This window comes from Cydia pomonella, chromosome 1 (assembly GCF_033807575.1).
Source record: "Cydia pomonella isolate Wapato2018A chromosome 1, ilCydPomo1, whole genome shotgun sequence".
Lineage (NCBI taxonomy): Eukaryota > Metazoa > Arthropoda > Insecta > Lepidoptera > Tortricidae > Cydia > Cydia pomonella.
The window spans coordinates 49440273-49454287 of record NC_084703.1 but is presented as its reverse complement, the minus strand read 5'-3'; the positions used below and the strand labels follow the sequence as shown (position 1 = coordinate 49454287).

Below are 14015 nucleotides of genomic sequence, written 5' to 3'. Positions count from 1 at the left end.
TACCATTAAGATTATATTATTAAGAAGTTGGTCAAAAGAGTTTTAGTCAATGTACAGTCGCCGTCAGATATATCGGAGCGGCCGAGCTCATTACATATTTCGATACACATACATATGGAAATCATTTATACTTAAAGTTTTAATTAATATTTGTTTACAAATAGGAAACAATATAATATACAAAGTGATTTCTGGGTCGCGATTCAGAACCACTTTTTCTGATTCTGTATATGATCCACATTATTTAATTTAAATATAATGAGTTTAATTTTCCTTATTTTTTCAAGTAAATCGCCCCCTAGCCATCTCTAAGGTAGAACAGTATTGATCATACCTTCTAACTGGATCAACTCAGGTGATACCGAGCTAGCGCTGCCAATCAATACTATTGGAAGTATTTCAAAATATTTTAATTTGTTTTTATTTCAAGTAGAAACACTACTATACAAGGTGCCCGTGAGCATTGCGAGACATTTTAACTAAGCATTCCTGGTAATAGTTAGAAACTAAAATTTCATATAAAATTTTCTGGAATAGGCCTAGTTTCAGAGATAGTTAAATGTTTTTCGAAATCATTCTTTCGCCATAAGTCGAAATTAGATTTATACTTCCAATAGTATAAATCTAATCTTATACTAAGTAATCATGGTCACCCTATGACTTTTGGCATACGCTGTATGGAAAGCGACAAGACTTCACATTGAGTAGGGTGACCAAAAATTTGTATCTATTTATTGATTCCTACTTATTTGAAAAATAATCATCATTATTGGTGATAATAAATAATTAGAAACGTTATTAGGCTTACCTTCATAAATATTAACTTTTTTTTAAAATGAATACAAAAAAGGTACAACAAAAAAACCCGGGCAAGTGCGAGTCGGACTCGTGCACGAAGGGTTCCGTACCATTATATCTAAAAATGGCAAAAAAAAAAATGTTTGTTGTATGGGAGCCCCCCTTAAATATTTATTTTATTATGTTTCTAGTATTTGTTGTTATAGCGTCAACAGAAATACATCATCTGTGAAAATTTCAACTGTCTAGCTATCACGGTTCATGAGATACAGCCTGGTGATAGACGGACGGACGGACAGTGAAGTCTCAGTAGTTGGGTCGCTATAACCCTAGAATGCGTACCTGCGGGCGGGTGGTGGCGGCCAGCGCGCGCAGCAGCGCGGCGACGGCGGCGTGCTGGCGCGCGCAGCACGCGCAGCCCACCTCGCTGGCGCACGCGCGCAGCACCCACGAGCGCGACGACAGCGTGGCCACGCACGCCGTCTGCGACCAACGCAATCGGTTCAATACTGACAACTTCCGAATGGCGTACACAAACATGACAATTTATATTACATTAAAAATTTACCACTTCGGGACTATTACAATTATTTAACATTAAAAAGTTTATCTCAGTGGTCAAAAGTCTATCTCTTGGTCCGACTCAACTTTAGATTTGACAGTTTATACCTACAGGCGCTCGAGGGCTGGTGGCCCAGCGGTAAGAGCATGCGACTTGCAATCCGGAGATCGCGGGTTCAAACCCGACACGTACCAATGAGTTTTATGTATGAAATATCATTTAATATTTACCAGTCGGAAACCGGACTAATCTCAACCGGGCCTAATTTATCATTTATAAGGTCAAATGGCAGTCGCTTTCGTAAAAACTAGTGCCTACGCCAAATCTTGGGATTAGTTGTCAAGCGGAGCGCAGGCTCCCATGAGCCTCAGCAGAATGCCGGGATAAAAGGAAGGAGTGTATACCTGCAGGTTGGTGGTGGCGCGCACGTGGCGCGACAGGAAGTGGTCCCGCGCGCGCAGCAGGCGCAGCGCCGGCGCGGACGTGTTGGCGCGCGCGCACACCCAGTACACCAGCCTGTAGCAGCTCTCTATCAGGTCGTCCGCTTGCCTGCATGGGAACAGTACACTTCATATCTGCTACGGGTCCAACAACAATTCTATGGGAACAGTACACTTCAAATCTGCTACGGGTCCAACAACAATTCTATGGGAACAGGACACTTCAAATCTGCTACGGGTCCAACAACAATTCTATGGGAACAGGACACTTCATATCTGCTACGGGTCCAACAACAATTCTATGGGAACAGGACACTTCAAATCTGCTACGGGTCCAACAACAATTCTATGGGAACAGGACACTTCAAATCTGCTACGGGTCCAACAACAATTCTATGGGAACAGGACACTTCATATCTGCTACGGGTCCAACAACAATTCTATGGGAACAGTACACTTCAAATCTGCTACGGGTCCAACAATTCTAGTTATGTGTACAGAATAGATACATGTAACTCTGCAGTGCAAACCAAAGATAATTTGAAATAGAGGCGGATTTTCAAAGAAAAATTTGTAGCCACAGCAAACTTACCGCCATCTTTCGACTTTTCGACATGAAGCTTTAAAACTTTTAGAACGCCATTTGACTTTGATCCTTATTCTTTCACTGATATGTGTTCAATTTGTTAAATATCAAAAAGTGTCGAGTAAAATCACCAAATGTCATCAAGGGGAGGGGGGGTCAAAAATAGGCCAAATATGATCACATGATTTCTGGGCGACCCCTAGTTAGTTACGGATACAAATTAGAGATTAGCGCTTCGAAATTAGTTTCCTTAAAATACTTCAAAAGGGCTCTCTTTTCCTGTCATCATCATCATATCAGCCTTTTATCGCCCACTGCTGAGCATAGGCCTCTCTTCTAGTACGCCACTTATCCCGGTCCCGAGCCAATCTCATCCAGAAGTAACCTGCAGTCTTCCGAATGTCGTCCACTTATCCTGTACACTTATTTTACTCTTTGGTATGCTTAGGAGCAGATCTGCTCCATATATATTCAAACAAATTCAACTTAAACAAGAAAATGTCATGGTTGCTAAATAAATGGCAAATTTTTGACAGGCGCACACGAAAGGTTAAGGACAAACCACGCCGCTGCTCAAAATACGTTGACGCACAATTTACGAAGCAAAATGTATGACAAAACACAACAAATAAGACAAGTGCGTTGTATTCGATCCCCTAATGTTCGAAAATTATAGCATCAGACGCGAATTCCGATGACGCCTCAGCAAAGCACTGAACCGGTTTTTTTCATACAAAAAAATTTTTGGCAAAAAAAATTGGTACAAGTTTTTATCGCTGACTGTACTTTTCTTTCCACAGGCAACTAATACTCATCGCGCAAATTCTAAAAACCCCAAACACAATTAGGTTGCGTTGTTTTATCACAGAGTTCCTATGTCTACCTCCTGTCTCCATCATCAGATCAGCTCAATGGTACAATAATATTGCATTGTCACCCGACTTACATATGTATGCAAATTTTCAGCTCAATCGGAAACCGGGAAGTGGATCAAATTTAACTTGCAAGATTTGATTACAAACAGACCATGGTCAGGTGAAAGTAATTTTTTTTTTAAATTAAATACCGGTATTTTAAAATTATTTGGTTGTTTATTTCATTTTTAATGGGAGAATCTAATAATACGAAGTTGTTACCTAAATACACGATTCAGTCCCACGTAAAGAGCATAAAATAATTAAAAATATTGGGCTGTTTCGGAGTAAAAAAAGAAACAGGTCCTATGGACAATAAAGAAAGATATAAAAAAAGAAACTGGTGTAATTACCTCTCATGGCTGTTTTGGCCGGCGATGTGAGCGTCCAGTATGTCGAGTACGGAGTGGAAACAGGTCCGCGGGCTGCCGCCCACGCCCGGCTCGTGTAGGGCGCTGCGCGATATCTGCAGAATAAAAGTAAACTTAAAATGAGGGTCTTATAAATAAAATAAAAATCAGCCAAAAGCATGTCGGGCCATGCTCAGAGTAGGGTTCCGTAGTTACTCTTCCGTCACAATAAGTTAAACTGGAGCTTAAAGTATAGTAGATTGTTAACCAAGGGATGAACTGTGGATGTACGAGTTTTTACTATGAAGGGGAAACTTTTAGCGATAACTCAAATACAGCTAAACTGATAATATCCGCTATAGTTTTCATTTAATGTCTTTCTTAAGCGATTCTTTTTCACGATTTTTTTTTTATATTTTTTGTACCTATGGTTCAAAAGTTAGAGGGGGGGGGGGGGGTCATTTTTTTCTTTGGATCGATTATCTCCGAATATATTCATTTTATCAAAAAATCAATATATTGCTGGTCAGGTCATAAAAATCATGGAGAATGCAAAATATTTAAAAGTGGAAAAACGTTCTCTTTTTGTATGGGATCACGTTTGTACTCCCGTTGCCACCTTCCTGCGCCTTACAGGTCTGGAGTTTCAGAGTTAACTTACGTCCTCCTGGTTCTGGTATCCCAGCAGCAGGTGTGACAGGTTGGGGGCAGCACTGGGCAGGGTGTGCTGCAGGATGCCCACGACCAGCTCCTTGGCGCGGCGCACGCACGCGCCGGCCGCCTCGGGCCAGCCGTCCGCGTCCAGGCATTCCACGAACCAGTGTCTGGAATGCCATGTGTACAGTCTGTATCTTTAGGTACTTAAATAAATGTAAATTACATTTTTTTTTAGTATAGGACATTATTACACAAATTGACTAATTCCACAGTAAGCTCAATAAGGCTTGTGTTGAGGGTACTTAGACAACGATATATATAATATATAAATATTTATAAATACTTAATTATATAGAAAACACCCATGACTCAGGAACAAATATCCATGCTCATCACATGTTTTTCATACTTCAAGATGGGCTCTCGGTGACCGTGACGTCACGTTTGCTTATCGTTTTGTTGGGATCGTTTTTGGAGTGAAGTACGACTGTCGGACTTTGACTATCATTTCTGACTTTTGTATTGCTTGAATGCAACGGGTCCCATATAGACATTTGATTCTAAAAACGAACCTGAACGATTTATACCATTTATAAAAAAATTACATCTAGATCCTATTAGTACAGTGTGTGAGGGGGGTTAGTGACATTTTGGAAGCGAGGGTGGGTAATTCTTGATAGCCGCAGGTTGGAGGGAATTAAGGACCCGAGTTTGCAATATTCTTGCCCCCGGTTACAATGTTTTTCATCTGTTCATCACACTTGAGAATAAACTAAATTTTAAGCGGATTAATTCTTAAATACGGTGACATATCATTCATTCGTCATATCCTTATGCATAGATATCAAAAAGTGACAAATAACGTTTGCCAAAAATAGTGTTTACAAAAAAAAACGTAAAAATTCATTTTCAGTATAGGTAAAAAACTTAAGTAAGTCACCTGTTGTATGTAGATGTGACGTGTTCGAAAAGACATTTGTTTTGTTTGTGAGTGTTTTTTTAAACATGTATTGTCTATTCGAACACGTCACAACTACATACAACAGGTGACTTACTTAAGTTTTTATGTACATTCAAAAATTTGAAAAAAATAAAACTAAATAATAAATTTACCACTTACCCAATTTGGGGTTTATTCATAATCGCGTTATTATATTTAACGTATTTACGACATATATATTAATTATATCGGTTACATTTTCCAAAAGGATTACGTATCAGAGCCCGATGATCCGTGGGACGTGTGTTCTGTCTCGAGTGTAGTTCGGGAATGATGGAAGGCGATCCGCTAATGCAACTCTCCATAAGTACTCGTTACCGTGAGCGCTAAAATGTTTGCATATGAAATCCTTCGAAGAGCGCTAAGACGTCGCCGACGAATACTTGTTGCATTTTTATGTTTAAAATTGAAAATATTCGTTTGTAAAATTAGTTTTAAGTGGTATTTTCATTTATTTATGTAGTTTACAATGTAAGAAATTAAATGGTACCCTTACTTTATTCCTTTAGGGAAATAAAAATAAACCTTTAATTTTGAAACGGCGGCGCGCGCGGCGCACGCGGGCAGCGCGGAGCTGTGCGCCAGCACGCGGCAGCAGTGCGTCAGCCGGTCGCCGCCGTCGGGGGCGGGCATACAGGAGTGTCACTGTCCGTACCGTATCTCGCGGGCCCTGTAGCTGGCGTGCTCCTGCAGGTGCCTCGCGGCGGCGGGCTCGAGCAGCGCGCGGGCCAGCAGCGCGGCGGCGCGCGCGGCGCACGCGGGCAGCGCGGAGCTGTGCGCCAGCACGCGGCAGCAGTGCGTAAGCCGGTCGCCGCCGTCGGGGGCGGGCATACAGGAGTGTCACTGTCCGTACCGTATCTCGCGGGCCCTGTAGCTGGCGTGCTCCTGCAGGTGCCTCGCGGCGGCGGGCTCGAGCAGCGCGCGGGCCAGCAGCGCGGCGGCGCGCGCGGCGCACGCGGGCAGCGCGGAGCTGTGCGCCAGCACGCGGCAGCCGTGCGTCAGCCGGTCGCCGCCGTCGGGGGCGGGCATACAGGAGTGTCACGGTCCGTACCGTATCTCGCGGGCCCTGTAGCTGGCGTGCTCCTGCAGGTGCCTCGCGGCGGCGGGCTCGAGCAGCGCGCGGGCCAGCAGCGCGGCGGCGCGCGCGGCGCACGCGGGCAGCGCGGAGCTGTGCGCCAGCACGCGGCAGCAGTGCGTCAGCCGGTCGCCGCCGTCGGGGGCGGGCATACAGGAGTGTCACTGTCCGTACCGTATCTCGCGGGCCCTGTAGCTGGCGTGCTCCTGCAGGTGCCTCGCGGCGGCGGGCTCGAGCAGCGCGCGGGCCAGCAGCGCGGCGGCGCGCGCGGCGCACGCGGGCAGCGCGGAGCTGTGCGCCAGCACGCGGCAGCAGTGCGTCAGCCGGTCGCCGCCGTCGGGGGCGGGCATACAGGAGTGTCACTGTCCGTACCGTATCTCGCGGGCCCTGTAGCTGGCGTGCTCCTGCAGGTGCCTCGCGGCGGCGGGCTCGAGCAGCGCGCGGGCCAGCAGCGCGGCGGCGCGCGCGGCGCACGCGGGCAGCGCGGAGCTGTGCGCCAGCACGCGGCAGCAGTGCGTCAGCCGGTCGCCGCCGTCGGGGGCGGGCATACAGGAGTGTCACTGTCCGTACCGTATCTCGCGGGCCCTGTAGCTGGCGTGCTCCTGCAGGTGCCTCGCGGCGGCGGGCTCGAGCAGCGCGCGGGCCAGCAGCGCGGCGGCGCGCGCGGCGCACGCGGGCAGCGCGGAGCTGTGCGCCAGCACGCGGCAGCAGTGCGTCAGCCGGTCGCCGCCGTCGGGGGCGGGCATACAGGAGTGTCACTGTCCGTACCGTATCTCGCGGGCCCTGTAGCTGGCGTGCTCCTGCAGGTGCCTCGCGGCGGCGGGCTCGAGCAGCGCGCGGGCCAGCAGCGCGGCGGCGCGCGCGGCGCACGCGGGCAGCGCGGAGCTGTGCGCCAGCACGCGGCAGCAGTGCGTCAGCCGGTCGCCGCCGTCGGGGGCGGGCATACAGGAGTGTCACTGTCCGTACCGTATCTCGCGGGCCCTGTAGCTGGCGTGCTCCTGCAGGTGCCTCGCGGCGGCGGGCTCGAGCAGCGCGCGGGCCAGCAGCGCGGCGGCGCGCGCGGCGCACGCGGGCAGCGCGGAGCTGTGCGCCAGCACGCGGCAGCAGTGCGTCAGCCGGTCGCCGCCGTCGGGGGCGGGCATACAGGAGTGTCACTGTCCGTACCGTATCTCGCGGGCCCTGTAGCTGGCGTGCTCCTGCAGGTGCCTCGCGGCGGCGGGCTCGAGCAGCGCGCGGGCCAGCAGCGCGGCGGCGCGCGCGGCGCACGCGGGCAGCGCGGAGCTGTGCGCCAGCACGCGGCAGCAGTGCGTCAGCCGGTCGCCGCCGTCGGGGGCGGGCATACAGGAGTGTCACTGTCCGTACCGTATCTCGCGGGCCCTGTAGCTGGCGTGCTCCTGCAGGTGCCTCGCGGCGGCGGGCTCGAGCAGCGCGCGGGCCAGCAGCGCGGCGGCGCGCGCGGCGCACGCGGGCAGCGCGGAGCTGTGCGCCAGCACGCGGCAGCAGTGCGTCAGCCGGTCGCCGCCGTCGGGGGCGGGCATACAGGAGTGTCACTGTCCGTACCGTATCTCGCGGGCCCTGTAGCTGGCGTGCTCCTGCAGGTGCCTCGCGGCGGCGGGCTCGAGCAGCGCGCGGGCCAGCAGCGCGGCGGCGCGCGCGGCGCACGCGGGCAGCGCGGAGCTGTGCGCCAGCACGCGGCAGCAGTGCGTCAGCCGGTCGCCGCCGTCGGGGGCGGGCATACAGGAGTGTCACTGTCCGTACCGTATCTCGCGGGCCCTGTAGCTGGCGTGCTCCTGCAGGTGCCTCGCGGCGGCGGGCTCGAGCAGCGCGCGGGCCAGCAGCGCGGCGGCGCGCGCGGCGCACGCGGGCAGCGCGGAGCTGTGCGCCAGCACGCGGCAGCAGTGCGTCAGCCGGTCGCCGCCGTCGGGGGCGGGCATACAGGAGTGTCACTGTCCGTACCGTATCTCGCGGGCCCTGTAGCTGGCGTGCTCCTGCAGGTGCCTCGCGGCGGCGGGCTCGAGCAGCGCGCGGGCCAGCAGCGCGGCGGCGCGCGCGGCGCACGCGGGCAGCGCGGAGCTGTGCGCCAGCACGCGGCAGCAGTGCGTCAGCCGGTCGCCGCCGTCGGGGGCGGGCATACAGGAGTGTCACTGTCCGTACCGTATCTCGCGGGCCCTGTAGCTGGCGTGCTCCTGCAGGTGCCTCGCGGCGGCGGGCTCGAGCAGCGCGCGGGCCAGCAGCGCGGCGGCGCGCGCGGCGCACGCGGGCAGCGCGGAGCTGTGCGCCAGCACGCGGCAGCAGTGCGTCAGCCGGTCGCCGCCGTCGGGGGCGGGCATACAGGAGTGTCACTGTCCGTACCGTATCTCGCGGGCCCTGTAGCTGGCGTGCTCCTGCAGGTGCCTCGCGGCGGCGGGCTCGAGCAGCGCGCGGGCCAGCAGCGCGGCGGCGCGCGCGGCGCACGCGGGCAGCGCGGAGCTGTGCGCCAGCACGCGGCAGCAGTGCGTCAGCCGGTCGCCGCCGTCGGGGGCGGGCATACAGGAGTGTCACTGTCCGTACCGTATCTCGCGGGCCCTGTAGCTGGCGTGCTCCTGCAGGTGCCTCGCGGCGGCGGGCTCGAGCAGCGCGCGGGCCAGCAGCGCGGCGGCGCGCGCGGCGCACGCGGGCAGCGCGGAGCTGTGCGCCAGCACGCGGCAGCAGTGCGTCAGCCGGTCGCCGCCGTCGGGGGCGGGCATACAGGAGTGTCACTGTCCGTACCGTATCTCGCGGGCCCTGTAGCTGGCGTGCTCCTGCAGGTGCCTCGCGGCGGCGGGCTCGAGCAGCGCGCGGGCCAGCAGCGCGGCGGCGCGCGCGGCGCACGCGGGCAGCGCGGAGCTGTGCGCCAGCACGCGGCAGCAGTGCGTCAGCCGGTCGCCGCCGTCGGGGGCGGGCATACAGGAGTGTCACTGTCCGTACCGTATCTCGCGGGCCCTGTAGCTGGCGTGCTCCTGCAGGTGCCTCGCGGCGGCGGGCTCGAGCAGCGCGCGGGCCAGCAGCGCGGCGGCGCGCGCGGCGCACGCGGGCAGCGCGGAGCTGTGCGCCAGCACGCGGCAGCAGTGCGTCAGCCGGTCGCCGCCGTCGGGGGCGGGCATACAGGAGTGTCACTGTCCGTACCGTATCTCGCGGGCCCTGTAGCTGGCGTGCTCCTGCAGGTGCCTCGCGGCGGCGGGCTCGAGCAGCGCGCGGGCCAGCAGCGCGGCGGCGCGCGCGGCGCACGCGGGCAGCGCGGAGCTGTGCGCCAGCACGCGGCAGCAGTGCGTCAGCCGGTCGCCGCCGTCGGGGGCGGGCATACAGGAGTGTCACTGTCCGTACCGTATCTCGCGGGCCCTGTAGCTGGCGTGCTCCTGCAGGTGCCTCGCGGCGGCGGGCTCGAGCAGCGCGCGGGCCAGCAGCGCGGCGGCGCGCGCGGCGCACGCGGGCAGCGCGGAGCTGTGCGCCAGCACGCGGCAGCAGTGCGTCAGCCGGTCGCCGCCGTCGGGGGCGGGCATACAGGAGTGTCACTGTCCGTACCGTATCTCGCGGGCCCTGTAGCTGGCGTGCTCCTGCAGGTGCCTCGCGGCGGCGGGCTCGAGCAGCGCGCGGGCCAGCAGCGCGGCGGCGCGCGCGGCGCACGCGGGCAGCGCGGAGCTGTGCGCCAGCACGCGGCAGCAGTGCGTCAGCCGGTCGCCGCCGTTGGGGCCCGGCTCTGGGAATATACGGCTAAATGTGAAGGAGCGTCTTATAACACTAACACGCGCCGCGATATAGTGAGCGTGCATGAACTGTAGGACAGCACAGGAACCTTCTTTTTGGAGCGTGGCGTAAATGTGATGTTTATTGTTCCGATTCAGCCAAAGGATGGCAGACCTTCCAACGCGCACGGTCCCTATAGTATTTTATCTCTGGGAATATACGGCTAAATGTGAAGCAGCGTCTTATAACACGTTAACACGCGCCGCGATATAGTATTTTACCGTGTTTAGGCAACGAAGCTTGCCGAGTGCTTGATACTCGTATTGAAAAGCTTGATTATATCACTATTGTAAACAATACTTTTTCTATGAGTCAACAAAAATAATACTTTAAACTAATAAAATCTTATAGGTAAACAAATCAAATGTATACAGTAATTTAAAATACGTGAGCAGCCGCGATACCTTCTTACTCGTACGCGCCCGGCCGCCGGGACCCGGCGGGGTGGGCAACGACACCTTCTCGTAACTCATGAGGCCCTGGTACTTGCTCCGCGCTAAATTACATTTCTAGACAGTTTTTTTCTCAATTTTGGCCACCGTAGCCTATGGAGACTAATAAGCAACGGTTAGACTTTTAAAATATTTCCGAAATGTATCAACACTTCGGAAATATTTTAAATTATTATTATGCAAGATTTTGTCTAACTAAAACCCTACCGAAATTATCAAACATTTATAAAATCAACAATATAAAAAAAAAAAATTGTTTATAAAATTAAGTGCACCGCCATAAAGATATAGAAAAACAATACCTATAATAATAATAAGACCTGCTCGCGTCGGTGAACTGGTTACGATTCGGGGACCTCTTCGGAGAAACCGAGGGTTTTGCCTGTGCAATTGCGGACGAAGTGATGATGACGAACAACTATCGGAAATATATCCTGAAGGACGGTACGGTCGACATTTGTCGGGCATGCCGCCGTCCCGGTGAGTCACTCAGGCATATCATTTCCGGTTGTTCTCATCTTGCTAACGGCGAGTACTTGCACAGACATAATCTCGTAGCCAGGATTATTCACCAGCAACTTGCTCTTCTATACGGCCTTGTGGACCGCGAAGTACCGTACTACAAGTACTCACCTGCGCCAGTTCTCGAAAATAGTCGTGCCACGCTCTATTGGGATCGATCTATTATCACTGACAGGACTATTGTAGCCAATAAGCCTGACATCGTGATAATAGATCGACCGCAACGCCGGGCCGTGCTCGTCGACATCACCATCCCCCATGACGAGAATCTCGTGAAAGCCGAGAAAGACAAATCCAGTAAGTACCTAGACTTGGCTCACGAGATAACCGCCATGTGGGATGTTGATTCGACGATCATTGTCCCGATAGTCGTTTCAGCGAACGGTCTCATAGCGAAGAGTCTCGAACAACACCTTGAGAGACTCTCGCTAGGTGGTTGGATCAAGGGTCAGATGCAGAAGGCGGTGATCTTGAGCACGGCGCGGATAGTGCGGCGGTTCCTCTCTCTGCGGCCCTGACCACCGGCAGCTTGGGCCTTGCCCCGCTGCTGGCGGCACCCTAGGTTAGGTTTTTTTATAATGTGTTTATATTTTTTGTATTGTTTTGTAAGTGTTTTTATATTTTACTTTTATATCCATATTATAAAAAATCCTAATCTAAGATATTAAATGAATAAAGAAAATAATAATAATAAAAAGCCTTTTATATCGAGTCCAGGATCACATTACATTACATTAATATTAAGTCAGCGTTTACATAATTTAAGTAGGTATGTAATTTTCTTTTAATTTAGATTGTTATTTGTTCAGTCAATTTTTAGATATTAAGTAACATATTATTTTTTATAACAAATGATTAACTATTTGTAGCGGACAAGAACCCCTCATCGGGTGAAGGCCTCCTCCAAGGACTTCCATCTATCTCTGTTTGTTACAGCTCTTATAAAAACAATACTTACCTAGAATCAATTTAGATAGCCCCAGAACGAGCACGGAGCGGCCGGCCTCGTTCGCGCTGCGAACTAAGGCACGCTCTAGGGCTAAAGCCCGCTCCAGTATCGTCAATATGTGAGTGATGCATTCTTCTAAGTATTGCTGAAACAAAAAAAAATTACATTATTGTAGACTGGGAAGGGGCAATTGATGGATGAGTTTCGATTTGGTCGGACGATGCGAAGGGAGTCCGATAAAGAAGACGGATCCACGAATTGCTGTTTCTGCCGAGGTATAAATATAAAATGCGAGGATATAAGGTAAAATAATCATAATTTCATCAATCAAATCGAACCTTCACAACAGAAACGTCGAAAACAATTTCCCTCTTTAATTATTTTTTAAAAGTTATATGCACTACTTGTTCTGCCATTCAGTACTATTCAATATTCGGTCATTCAATATAATTGTGAAATATAAGCTGGAAATCGCCTGAAATCTTTAAAAAAAATTATTTATTAATTGCATTCCATGGTACATACAGATGTTATCTTAAATTAAATTTTCACAACATGGACCCTCAGTAGGGTATTGCAAGTTAACCTTATTAACTAAATACTTAAAATTACCTTACAAAACATATTATTACCAATTGCCTAGTATCTAAATTTAGTAGTCTACGTATACTTCCGAAAATAATATAAAAGTTTGATTTAATTTATTAAGTAGTATTCGCACGATCTTACACGACTCTATCCTATAGCTTGAAATGATGCTGATCGGGCCGTGTAGACGCAGTCCGCGGCTATATTAATTGGCAGTTTGTATTTTTCTTAGTGTATAGATGTTTAAAAACGAAAAAAAACAATCCGTCCGTTAAAACACGACATTTTTTAAATTTGAATTTGATCAGAATGAAGAATAGGGTTGTTTCCAATTTTTTGAAACGCTTATAATACGTTCTATATTAACCAAATGTTGCCCTAAAATTTAACTTTTACCCTAAAAACGGCTATAAATATGTTAATTTAACAAAATATATTTTGACCCATGCTTTTGCGCCCAAAACGCTCTTTGAAAATTGTATGATGTAGTTACGTGTCAAACCGTACACAGTGATGTTTACGGTTTGACACATAACTACGTACATACCAAAGAGTAAAGTAATTATATAGGTACATACACACATAACACCAAGGAGGCCTCCCGTTGTCTATTCTCAGTGCAGAATTTGATACTCAAGCCGTAGCCATTTAGGTGGTGGGCAAGCTATGTATGCGTGCGTGTGGGTGTTTAACCAGCTAATAAAATATGTTTTCTGTAACAATGAGTTATTATATATCACAAAGTATTTATTATCCATTAGCATTTTTCTATGATGTTAATTTTTAGTGCAGATATCGAAGCTTCAATTAATTGCCCACCACCAAAATGGCTTGAGTATTAAATTTTGTGCACGAACAGACCTATATACTTACTTTACTTTTTGGAACAGACAACGGGGTGCCTACCGCAAAAACCGAAAATCGTATATTGTTGGGATCTTTTTCTTTTACTCTTACTAAGACGTAATCAGAATGACAGAGAAAAATGCCCGCAATGACGAACTACGATTTTCGCGGTTATAGCCCAGTGTCAAACCGTGAGTTGTGACGTCATCAGAATCTTCAGTCGTTTAGGCTTCTGTCACGTGACGTGTGTTAAAAGATATTTTAAATTCAATATTTACAAAAATGTGCTCATTAGAGGTCCACTAAAGGTAATTTAACATGTTCTTATAATCAATAAGAATTTATTGGGATACTATTCTGCCCTAAGATTTGTAGATGGAAACAACCCTATTTCCCGTACCATTTTTGCTACAATAAGGTGAACATTTCCGTGCATATTGGAGAAAAAATAATTTCTTGCTTTAATCCATACAGAAAGCGAACGCAAAGATTTATTGATGGTACAAGATGAGTA

The 14015-nt window shown here is 50.6% G+C and overlaps 1 protein-coding gene across 1 annotated transcript in view; it reads right to left on the bottom strand.

The window, feature by feature from the left end:
• The window catches only part of LOC133529160 (nuclear pore complex protein Nup205), a 77731-nt gene that overhangs the window by 22741 nt on the left and 40975 nt on the right, over nt 1-14015 (bottom strand). Inside the window, exons 19-25 of the mRNA XM_061866810.1 lie at nt 13820-13824; nt 12077-12212; nt 9923-10097; nt 4312-4474; nt 3654-3766; nt 1765-1909; nt 1141-1281 (exon numbers count right to left, since the gene is read on the bottom strand). Coding sequence (XP_061722794.1) covers nt 1141-1281; nt 1765-1909; nt 3654-3766; nt 4312-4474; nt 9923-10097; nt 12077-12212; nt 13820-13824 — 878 coding nt within the window. The remainder of the gene's footprint in view (nt 1-1140; nt 1282-1764; nt 1910-3653; nt 3767-4311; nt 4475-9922; nt 10098-12076; nt 12213-13819; nt 13825-14015) is intronic.